The 12,937-nt window shown below is 42.6% G+C and overlaps 1 protein-coding gene across 1 annotated transcript in view; it reads right to left on the bottom strand.

Annotated features, from left to right (window-relative positions):
- clstn2a (calsyntenin 2a) overlaps positions 1–12,937 on the bottom strand; it is a 303,976-nt gene that overhangs the window by 23,333 nt on the left and 267,706 nt on the right. The window contains exon 9 of the mRNA XM_031807195.1: positions 790–952. Coding sequence (XP_031663055.1) covers positions 790–952 — 163 coding nt within the window. The remainder of the gene's footprint in view (positions 1–789; positions 953–12,937) is intronic.

The raw sequence follows: 12,937 nt of genomic DNA, 5'->3' as shown, positions 1-12,937 counted from the left end.
AGTTGGGGTTTCCTCTCTCCTCATTTTTCTTAGACAATTCATTCAAGGGCTGTGTCCTCGTTTCCTACCTCCGCTGCTGCCTCCGCCACATTGTTCTCAACACCAATATGGTGGTTCATTATCATGCACATAGCAACATGGTCTAGGAAAAGGCGCCAATTCAACAGTGCTGCGGACAACGACCACTATCCAACATGGGAAAAAGCGTTGTTCTTACCATAATATAACCATATACTGTACAATTAGAGTAGCACATGTCTTAGAATGGTGGTCTGTGCCATCCCCATGACCTCAACAATGGATCAGTCCACTTAGACAGGCGTGAATCAGACAGGTGTCTTGTACACCCTGAACAATTTTTGCCACTGCCCGACTCATGAAATCTCAGTCGACCAACAGCCTATCGACCAGTCAACTAAATGGGGTCATCCCTAATGGTAACAGCTAGCATGCGCTAATGCTAGTTAGCAACCGAGATAAAGCTAGTTAGCAACTTCCTTCAAACTGCACGAAGACACCCCAATGGTAATGCTCTGAAACATGATATGAAACATACATAGGGCCATTTTCAATCAAACCCAATATGCAGGGGTTTCTGGGATATTGAAAACCGCTGCATTCTTTGTGTGCTCTGTGATAGAATGTCTGAATCCAAGAGAAACTCCCTCCCCGCCCTTTATTTTACAGTACAAAATATTGTTATTCTGGTATGGTGTCCATATTAGGACAGCCTCAGAGTTTCAAGGAGTTGGAATGAACACAGGACAGTATATAAGAGTCTATAATGACCTTGCCAGCAGGCACCCACTGTCAGCTGGGTGTCGATTGACGAGGGATGGATGGGCCAATCGTCTGTCACCAGGTAGGGTTCGTAGGTCACGCCATCCACAAAGAGCGTCACAGCAGGAAACTCCACGTTGATCACGTAGTAATGCCACTCCTTATCACAGATCTGTAAGACATAGGGACATGATGTTAGCATTGAGTTAAACCCACCAATGAGTTGTGTAGATCTAGTTGGTATTTAAGCACATTGATAATCACCTTCCCACATACTCATACTGTAACAAACAAACCCATGTGGATGATATTTCTTAAATTAACCATTTATTTACGGTTATCATAAAGCCCAAACCCAACAATGTATGTTTGGAAGTCTCCCTCCCAATCTCAGTAATGAAAAACACATTAAACTTAATTCAGATTCATCCCGCTTCTCTCTTGTTAATTTGTTCTCAGGATAATTAATGAAGTTTAACTGTAAGGAGTCGCTCATTAAGGGGACATGGATTTACGAGCGCTGAGTCAGGGGACCATCACACAACTTTTTCATTAAGCCCAAAACACTAACTTATTCCAAAACCTCCCTGGGGGAAGAACCAAAGCCTGTCAAATCCAGCCCAGCAGTCAGTCAAGCGCCAGCCAATCGAAAGGAAATTGACCCAGCTCAGCTCTTATAATAATAGTGTTATGTTCCCCCCTGGCAAGTGTCTAATGTTGAGATACTTCCAGGGAGAAGTTGGCCCCACGCTCTGATCTTAAATCAGCTTCAAACTCCCCAACTCTGAGTTGTAACTATCAGGGGGTACACTGCGAAACTGACCTTGGATTAGACGTTTGAGGGGCAATTGCGGCGTACATGGTTGAGATCTATTGTGGAGGGAGATAGCTGTCAAATAGTAGTACTGCAGCACTGTGGATGATTGGATAGAATCCCCCACGCACAGAGCTAGAATCAGCTTTCAACTCCCAATTCAATTCCAAACTGGCTTTAGATCAGAAGTTGAGGGAAACTTCATTCTATTAAATCAACTATATGGAGGGAGATAACTGTCAAACAGTGTGTTTGTAGATGTCTCCAGAGTGCTCTGAAGGGTTTATCATTCAAGTAATGCAATCTCATGCTGCTGATTTACCAGTGAGCCTTGAACAACCTCTCTAGTCGGCGCACAAGGCAGTCAGGCATGGCTAACTCCTTCCCTGATGCCTCGCACACCCAGGAAGCCTTTCATGCTCACAAACATGAGGCATCATTTAAAATGTTGTTTTCTTTAATCAGTGTGAGTAAGACCGCATTAGGTCGCTCGCTGTCGGTAAACACTGATACGCGGCCCACGCTGTGGTAAACACTGATACACAGCCGACGCAGTGGTAAACACTGATACGCGGTTCACGCAGGCATAGATGTGAATATATATATACTGTATATACCTATACAAAGGCACTTGTAGTCACCCACACATAAACATTCACATCCCTGTGTGTGCACGGACGCATGCAGGCACACACACACAGGTGTCGCTGTCACGCTGTGGAGAGTAAAATGAGACCTCCTGTAACTGACTGATGTCTCCTGGGAACAACCACTCTCAGTAGCTTCTCTCCCTTCTCTCTGACTATTCTCTCCAGGGAGATACCACGCCACTCTTCATGGCACAGACCCTCCTCTGATCTCCCTCTCTGGGTACTACAGTCTCTCTACCGGCCTTTGAATGCCTCTCTATGGGACAGGTTGACTAACTAAGGTGAAACATTTTCCAGTCATAAAACACCAAACAGAAAGCTAAAGCAAAAGCATGTAACAGTTTATTAATTTAAAATGCTCCTTGAAATGTCTTAACCATCCTCTTTGCCCTTACTGTTGCCTTTTTGTTCTGGTCTCTATGGTTAATATCATCTGGGAAACACAGGTGTACATTTTTTCACCTGGAGAAAAACAGCAAATCTGTCCCTATGTGTCACAGTGATCTCAGAGAGGCTGGATTACATGTACTGATGGTGGTGGTTGTTATTTGAATGACTATGAGCATGTTGAATTACAGATCATACTTTTGATAACTCTATAAGCTTAAATGTCGTGTAAGTTAGACTTATGTCCACAAATGTGCCTATTATATGACACTTGAAGTCGGAAGTTTACATACACCTTAGACAAATACATTTAAACTTAGTTTTTCACAATTTCTGACATTTAATCCTAGTAAAAATGTCCTGTCTTAGGTCAGTTAGGATCACCACTTTATTTGAAGAATGTGAAATGTCAGAATAATAATAGAGTGAATGATTTATTTCAGCTTTTATTTCTTTCATCACATTCCCAGTGGGTCCGAAGTTCACATACATTCAATTAGGATTTGGTAGCATTGCCTTTAAATTGTTTAACTTGGGTTAAACGTTTCGGGTAGCCTTCCACAAGCTTCCCACAATAAGTTGGGTGAATTTTGGCCCATTCCTATTGACAGAGCTGCTGTAACTGAGTCAGGTTTGTAGGCCTTCTTGCTCGCACACGCTTTTTCTGTTCTGCCCACACATTTTCTATAGGAGAATAGAAAGTTCAGGGCTTTGCAGAGGTGGGACCAAGTCATTGTTTTACAAGTCTTAGCACTCAAGTCCCAAGTCAAGTCCCAAGTCAAGACAGGCAAGTCCGAGTCAACTCTCAAGTCAAGACCATGAAGTGTCAAGTCAAGTCTCAAGTCCTAAACTTTGAGTTTGTGTTCTTCACCAAATGTAATACCATTTCATAATTTTAATAAGAGTAATAGTTAGTATATTACATTTACGCAAATCATGAATGCTTTTAAAAATATCTATATATTTATTACTTTCCAAATAAACAGTATATTTCCATGGAAATACATGGGTAGCCATGGGAACGCTTGGGCAGGGTATCAAGTCAGGCCGAGTCAAAAGGCTCAAGTCCAAGTCGTCATGAGGCATTGGTGTTAAAGTCAAAGTCGAGTTGCAAGTCATCATATTTGTAACTTGATTCTGACTCGAGTCCAAGTCATGTGACTCGAGTCCACACCTCTGGGGCTTTGTGATGGCCACTCCAATACCTTGACTTTGTTGTCCTTAAGCCATTTTGCCACAACTTTGGAAGTATGCTTGGGGTCATTGTCCATTTGGAAGACCCATTTGCGACCAAACTTTAACTTACTGACTTGAGACATGTCTTGAGATTTTGAGTTATTTCAGTATATCCACATAATCTTCCTTCCTCATGCTGCTATCTATTTTGTGAAGTGCACCAGTCCCTCCTGCAGCAAAGCATCCCCACAACATGATGCCACCCCCCCGTGCTTCACGGTTGAGATGGTGTTCTTCGGCTTCCAAGCCGCCCCCTTTTTCCTCCAAACATAATGATGGTCATTATGGCCAAACAATTCTATTTTTGTTTCATCAGAGCAGAGGACATTTCTCCAAAAAGTATGATCTTTGTCCCCATGTGCAGTTGCAAAGTGTAGTCTGGCTTTTTTTATGGCTGTTTTGGAGCAGTGGCTTCTTCCTTGCTGAGCGACCTTTCAGGTTATGTCGATATAGGACTCATGTTACTGTGGATATAGATACTTTTGTGCCCGTTTCCTCCAGCATCTTCACAAGGTCCTTTGCTGTTGTTCTGGGATTGATTTGCACTTTTCACACCAAAGTACGTTAATCTCTAGGAGACAGAACACGTCTCCTTCCTGAGCGGTATGACGGCTGCGTGGTCACATGGTGTTTATACTTGCATACTATTTTTTGTACAGATGAACGTGGTACCTTCAGGCGTTTGGAAATTGCTCCCAAGGATGAACCAGACTTATGGAGGTCTACAATATTTCTGATTTATTTTTATTTTCCCATGATGTCAAGCAAAGAGGCACTGAGTTTGAAGGTAGGCCTTGAAATACATCCACAGGTACACCTTTGATTGACTCAAATGATGTCAATTAGCCTATCAGAAGCTTCTAAAGCAATGACATCATTTTCTGGAATTTTCCAAGATGTTTAAAGGCACAATCAACTTAGTGTATGTAAACTTCTGACCCACTGGAATTGTGATACAGTGAATTATAAGTGAAATAATCTGTCTGTAAACAATCACTTGTGTCATGCACAAAGTAGATGTCCTAACCAACTTGCCAAAACTATAGTTTGTTAACAAGAAATTTGTGGAGTGGTTGAAAAATGAGTTTTAATGACTCCAACCTAAGTCTATGTAAACTTCTGACTTCAACTGTACATAGTTTATTATTGGTGAATGCCATAATCTAGTTATTTTGTAGATACTCATCCTTATTAGCTGAAACCATATTTTTTCAAAGCCATTTTAGCTGTGGCGCTAGCCATTTGGTCCGAACCTAGCATTGAATCATGGGTATTTGTTGCGCTATCCAGACGTTTCCTCCCTCCGAGGCTCGTGTTGCTAGGCAAACCCCCTGCACTTGCCCGGGCAGGACCCAGCTAAAGCCAGTTTGGGAAACTTACTAGCAAATGTATGTGCTATGAAACTAAATAAATACTGCACTCTGACATACAAAACTTTTTTGCTAGATTCATGATGGTGTTAGACAAAGCAAGGAAAGTGAACTTCAAAAAGGGAAGTAGTTTTATTGGGATTTTCAGCTGTTGTTGGTAAAAGTAATGAATCTGCTAGCTTCATCCTTTAAGCATCTCCTGTAGCTCCTTTAGCTACACGGATTGAGAACTGTTGTGGAAAATTACATAATTAGTCATGCTATCCTGTGTTTTACTGCTTAAAGAACAGTCTCTTGTTATATGCTAGTGTTTTTTCTAACCTGATACAAGCTTGTCTTTGTGTGACTTAGTCATAAGACTGGGCGTATAGCTAAGATCCGTTTCGGTGCAACCGCAGCATGTGAGATATCCCGTGGGTTTACTGTCTGCAGGAAGTCAGCTGTGTGGAACCTTGCAGGAAGGAGCACATTATAGTGTGAACAGTGACAAAACGCAGTTATACGGTTGAGCCCTCGTACCATCAACCTCGGGCTATCTTAATCTGCACAGACAAACTAATCACCTTTTAAACTACGTTCCGTCCATTTCCACACATCTGCTAAACCGTCACTTCGACCAAATAAGTTGTACTTTTTCTATAAAAGCAGAGACCCGACTATGTTTGTTAAGCTTTCAACCCTGAACCATTCCTGGTGATGGTTGATTGCTTCATTTTTGCAAATCTTATAATAAAATTGTTGTTTGAAAGAATCTGCAGTCTCTCTTCCTATATAATTATTTCTCTGGCAGAACTCAAAGCTAAGATCCTCTCAAGCTATAGGACGACAACATAGAGAGAATATTTAATCACCTCATCACTTTATGTTTGCCATCCATGCTTGACTTTAACTACAACAGAATAAGATGCCACTTTGGTTTAGCTGGTGTTATGTGACAGTGAGGTGTACACACTGTTCATTCTCCATACCTCCTTCACAACATAACTAATGTCCCTAAAGCAGCGATTATGTAGCTGTTACAGAACGGTGAACGCAGAATTTTTCACCAGCTTACAGTACATGCGCCCTGTAATGAAAAACACATAAGGCATTAATCTTAGCATGACAGGAGGAGGATCAGCAAGTTAAACACACACACATAAAAACAATCTCTGACACACACATACACACAATCAATCTCTCTGCATCTGTCTCATGCATACACACACGTAGATGCCGACAAAGACACACACACACACACACACACACACACACACACACACACACACACACACACACACACACACACACACACACACACACACACACACACACACACACACACACACACACACACACACACACACACACACACACAGCTAGGCACTGTGTAAATATCAACAGAGACATCTGTTTTCTCTCCACCTCTTGATTCACTTTGGTTTCACCGTTAATCTGTCTGTTGTCAGCAGATTTCATCTTGACCTTCAGATCTAACAAAAGACATGAATTAAAAACCCAAGAACAGGTTGGAGTGAAAAGCGTGGTCTTCCTCGATACCTTTCAGTTCTTTTGGAGCGATGAGAGAAATGCCTTGCAGGCTACACACTGACATTCCTGTTTTCTCTCGTCAGGTATATACAGTAGGTCTGCACTGTGTTGTGTCCCATTGACTTGCTCACTAGCCACGTATAGGCACAAGCGTAATGTTCTTCTGAAAACAATTGCAAAATTGTGCTACGCCACTAAAGGGCGTGGACCGTAACAAAAACGACAGAACAGCGTATCTGTTCGACCCATTCAGCCAATTCTGTTTCTATGACGCACTAGTGGAAAGGGATTCTGGTCCTAAACGACCCACCCACTTCCTTTGAAAGCATTGTACGACCCTGGACTCTGACAATAGAGGTGGGAGAAGGGGGTGAAATGAGGTGACAGCTCTCCCTCTCCTTTCTCTTCTCCCTGATAAGGAGTGTATGTTATATGTGCTCCAGTACACAGCTACACATCACAGCCTACTGAAGCATGAGATTGGCTGACTGTTGGAAGTGGGCCGATCGTGTCAAATAGAATTCTGGGGCCCCCACTGTCAAGATCTCTTCCGGGCCAGTCATAAACAATAAGGTCCTCGCGGAGAGCTGAACATGGTGTAACACTCTTAAGTGATTTCCTCTGGTACGAATGATTAAGGGTGTAAATAGTAGTGTAAACTACAAGACTGTCGTGTCAAATGAATAGAGAGTTTAATAGTCCATGTTTCGGTCCCAGGTTGTTAGATCTCTGCAGTGGCCCACAGAATGGAATGTGATATAAAACAATGGAGTTTTGAGGCAAAAGAGTTGATGTTAGGTACATTTGAATCTTATTGGATATGAGGTGATAGTGTACATTTGAATCTTATTGGATATGAGGTGATAGTGTACATTTGAATGTTATTGGAGGTGATAGTGTACATTTGAATGTTATTGGAGGTGATAGTGTACATTTGAATGTTATTGGATGTGATAGTGTACATTTGAATGTTATTGGAGGTGATAGTGTACATTTGAATGTTATTGGAGGTGATAGTGTACATTTGAATGTTATTGGAGGTGATAGTGTACATTTGAATGTTATTGGAGGTGATAGTGTACATTTGAATGTTATTGGAGGTGATAGTGTACATTTGAATGTTATTGGAGGTGATAGTGTACATTTGAATGTTATTGGAGGTGATAGTGTACATTTGAATGTTATTGGAGGTGATAGTGTACATTTTGATCTGGTGGCACTGGGTCTCAAAACACTTGAACAGGACTATACAGTACATTCAGAAAGTATTCAGACCCCTTGACTTTTTCCACATTTTGATACGTTACAGCCTTATTCTGAAATTGATTAAATGTTGTTGTTTTTTTATCATCAATCTACGCACAGCACCCCATAATGACAAAGTGAAAACAGGTTTTTAGAAATTTGAGAAAAAACAGAAATATATTATTTACGTATGTATTCAGACCCTTTGGTATGAGACTCAAAATTGAGCTCAAGTGCATCCTGTTTCCATTGATCATCCTTGAGATGTTTGTACAATGTGATTGGAGTCCACCTGTGGTAAATTCAATTGATTGGACATGATTTGGAAAGGCACACACCTGTCTACATACCAAAGAATGTCTGCAGTATTGAAGGTCCCCAAGAACACAGTGGCCTCTATCCTTCCTAGATGGAAGAAGTTTGGAACCAGCAAGATTGTTTCTAGAGCTGGATGCCCGGCCAAACTGAGCAATCGGAGGAGAAGGGCCTTGGTAAGGGAGGTGACCAAGAACCCGATGGTCACTCTGACAGAGCTCCAGAGTTCCTCTGTGGAGATGGGAGAAACTTTCAGAAGGACAACCATCTCTGCAGCACTCGACCAAATCAGGCCTTTACGGTCGAGCAGCCAGACGGAAGCCACTCCTCAGTAAAAGGCACATGACAGCCTGCCTGTAGTTTGCCAAAAGGCACCTAAAGGACTCTCAGACCATGAGAAACAAGATTCTTTGGTCTAATGAAACCAAGATTGTATATTTGGCCTGAATGCCAATCGTCACAGATAGAGGAAACCTGGCACCATCCCTACGGTGAAGCATGGTGGTGGCAGCATCATGCTGTGGGGATGTTTTTCAGCGGCAGGAACTGGGAGACTAATCAGGATCAAGGGAAAGATGAACGGAGCAAAGTATAGAGAGATCCTTGATGAAAACCTGCTCCAGTGCGCTCAGGACCTCAGACTGGGGCAAAGGTTCACCTTCCAACAGGACAACGACCCTAAGCACACAGCCAAGACAACATAGGAGTGGCTTCGGGACAAGTCTCTGAATGTTCTTGAGTGGCCCAGCCAGAACCCAATCGAACATCTCTGGAAAGACCTGGAAATAGCTGTGCAGCGACGCTCCCCATCCAACCTGACAGAGCTTGAGAGGATCTGGAGAGAAGAATGATACAGCTGTGTCAAGCTTGTAGTGTCCTACCCAATAAGACGTCAGGCTGTAATCGCTGCCAAAGGTGATTCAACAAAGTACTGAGTAAAAGGTCTGAATAGTTATGTAAATGTGATATTTAATTTAGAATTTTTTTAGTTGCAAAAATTTCAAAAAATCAGCTTTTGCTTTGTCATTTTGGGGTATTGTGTGTAGATTGATGAGGGGGGAAACTATTGAATCATTTTTAGAACAAAACTGTAACGTAACAGAATGTGGAAAGAGTCAAGGGGTCGTAATACTTTCTGAAAGTGTGGTCATATTAGTTTATATCCCATACGGTTTATACACTACAGACAGAAGTTGGCACATCCACATTACCTGCTTCAGAGGTTTTTGTGAGAAGACCGATTTTCAGGATACCTTATAGTTTGACAAACACCACTGTAGCTCTGCCACCTTCCACCGCAGATGCGGAAGGCCGACATAGACGGATGTGTTGTATTGAGACGCAGCCCCAGATATCTGGAGCATAAATTGCTAGATTTTTGATCGGGATTATTTTATTATGTTATTTAGATTGACTCTTAAGGATTTAAATGATTCAGGGAGTGTTTCTCTTTTAGCCCCACGGCACGCTAGCCTTCTTTAGATGCACACACACACCCACCAGCTGAACATTACATTAAAACATAGCATTATCCAGAGAGGGATGGGATCAGCTCTCCAGCCTCCTCTGAGTCCACTGACTATCTACAATTACCAACATAAGGGAGCTGAGTCTGTTGGGTGGAGCTGTCATGGGAAGCATGTTACACTGTCATTTAAAGGAGTAGGATCAAGATATGTGTAGACTAGAGAGAAGGTTAGACTCTCGTCCATGCATACCAAATGGACCCAGTTCATGTTATGTGATCGTTATGAGCCAAAAGGGGCTTATGGGTAAGCCTCAGTGAAAGTTTGCCAGTGTAGTCTGGAGGCCAGTATCAGCTACTTGTCAATAGCCTGTCAGGAAGAAGAGTCTGTTTTCACACAAAAAAAGTCTGCAAGAGCATGGTTTATTCTATATGTCCTATACTTTAAAGAACCAAAAATATAAATGCAACAATTTCAATGATTTTACTGACTTACAGTTCATATACGGCATGTAAAATATATAATCCATCGTTGAATAGATCAACTGATCAACTTAATGACTGACTGATTGTGTAAGACAATCTACAGATCTGTGCATTTTGCTATATCCCTAATAATACAGTAGCCTTCCCCTATGACTGACTGACGGATGTGACTGACTGACTGACGGATGTGACTGACTGACGGATGTGACTGACTGACGGATGTGACTGACTGACGGATGTGACTGACTGACTGACTGACTGACGGATGTGACTGACTGACTGACTGACTGACTGACTGACTGACTGACGGATGTGACTGACTGACTGACGGATGTGACTGACTGACGGATGTGACTGACTGACTGACTGACTGACGGATGTGACTGACTGACTGACTGACGGATGTGACTGACTGACGGATGTGACTGACTCACTGACTGACGGATGTGACTGACTGACTCACTGACTGACGGATGTGACTGACTGATGTGACAACCGTTAAGCTAACACACATGCATGTGTTACTGTATATTCCTGGCCTAACTTTGTAAGAGGCTGTGTGTGAGAGAGAGAGACTGCACTATAGGTGTGTTCCTCCTCCCGTCTCCCTCCCCTCCCTGGGTGCGACCCGCTGTTGTACCCCTGCATTATTAATGCCAGTCCATTACATGGCAGAGCAATGGCACCAAGGTGATTCAGTTCTAGGCTCTTCAGAGGTACAGAGTGATGTATCTCAATACACCATGGAACCATGGCAGCATGAAACACTGTAGGAGGAGGGAGGGAATTTAAAGACGCACATCTTGGTTAATAAAAGAGCTGACTGGAAAATATGACATGTAATTACTTTTGATATATAGGTAGGAGTTTATTTTCGGAGAAAGTGCTAGCAAAAGTGTACACTCAACTTACTTTTGTGGGTTTGGAGACCTGTGCCCCAGCCCCTTTCTGTCCCAAGAGGGACCCTTTTTGGCTTCCTAGAGACCAGAAGTAATAGCGTGCACATCCTAATTGATGTTGGGCGGTGAGAGCTAGGATATCCAGCCAAAGAAATCATTGCCCCACTCCAAACACGTCCTGTTTACTGAATTAAGGACAGTCTGATTTTACAGGCTCTTTGATGAAAGGATTTTTGTTGGAACCTTTGAAATGAAATCTCTCTCTTTTATTTTCTCTCTCATACTCACACGCTCTACCTTTATCTCTCTCTCTCCCCTCCCTCTCTCTGGCAGATGAGTGGAATTTGCTCTGTTAATGTGGCGATAGAGCTGTAGTCTGTCTGAATAATTTAGTATTCATGATTATTTCAAGCTTTAAACAGCCCTTTAGGTACATCAGGAATGGGCTTTTATCCCAGAGAAGAGAGGGAGGAAGAGAGAGAAAGAGAGAGTGTCAATAAGTCTGCCAGCTGAATACAGAGAGCTGAGATTCGTCTCATGTTTTTCTCTTTTCTATTCTCTCATTTTGTTGAGTTTACTTGTCACAGAGCTTGGCCAAGGTGACATCAAATACACCTTACTCCGTGGATTTGAGAAAACTAAACAAAGCACACTATATGGCTGGTCCTATAGACTCTGTTGTAGGTCTCAAAAAAGACATAGCCAAAGGTCATTTAGAGAGTGTTAAAAGAAACTGGAGCCACCTATATATTCCCTACAAATCAGCTGGGTTAGACAATCTGGACCCTCTCTTTCTAAAATTATCCACCGAAAATTGTTGCAACCCATATTACTAATCTATTCAACCTCTCTTTCATATTGTCTGAGATCCCCAAAGGTAGAAAAGCTGCTGCGGTTATCCCCCTCTTCAAAGGGGGAGACACTCTAGACCCAAACTGTTACAGACCTATATCCATCCTGCCCTGCCATGCTAAATTCTTTGAAAGCCAAGTTAATAAACAGATCACCGACCATTTAGAATCCGACCGTACCTTCTCCACTATGCAATCTGGTTTCAGAGCTGGTCATGGGTGCACCTCAGCCACACTCAAGGTCCTAAACGATATCATAACCACCATCGATAAAAGACAGTACTGTGCAGCCGTCTTCAACGAACTGGCCAAGGCTTTCGACTCTGTCAATCATCGCATTCTTATCAGCAGACTCAACAGCCTTGGATTCTCTAATGACTGCCTCGCCTGGTTCACCAACTACTTCTCAGATAGAGTTCAGCGTGTCAAATCGGAGGGCCTGTTGTCCGGACCTCTGGCAGTCTCTATGGGGGTGCCACAGGGTTAAATTCTCGGGCCAAGTCTTTTCTCTGTATATATCAATGATGTCGCTCTTGCTGCTGGTGATTCTCTGATCCACCTCTACACAGACGACACCATTCTGTATACATCTGGCCCTTCTTTGGACACTGTGTTAACAAACCTCCAAACGAACTTCAACATCATACAACACTCCTTCCGTGGCCTCCAACTGCTTTTAAATGCTAGTTAAACTAAGTGCATGCACTTCAACCGATTGCTGCCCGCACCCTCCCACACGACTAGCATCACTACTCTGGACGGTTCTGACCTAGAATATGTGGACAACTACAAATACCTAGGTGTCTGGTTAGACTGTAAACTCTCCTTCCAGACTCACATTATGCATCTCCAATCCAAAATTAAGTCTAGAATCGGCTTCCTATTTCGCAACAAAGCCTCCTTCACACA

The sequence above is a fragment of the Oncorhynchus kisutch genome, linkage group LG27 (genome assembly GCF_002021735.2).
Source record: "Oncorhynchus kisutch isolate 150728-3 linkage group LG27, Okis_V2, whole genome shotgun sequence".
In the NCBI taxonomy this organism is placed as follows: domain Eukaryota; kingdom Metazoa; phylum Chordata; class Actinopteri; order Salmoniformes; family Salmonidae; genus Oncorhynchus; species Oncorhynchus kisutch.
Note: the sequence above shows the minus strand (reverse complement) of the source record. Positions and strands in the feature narration are given on the sequence as shown.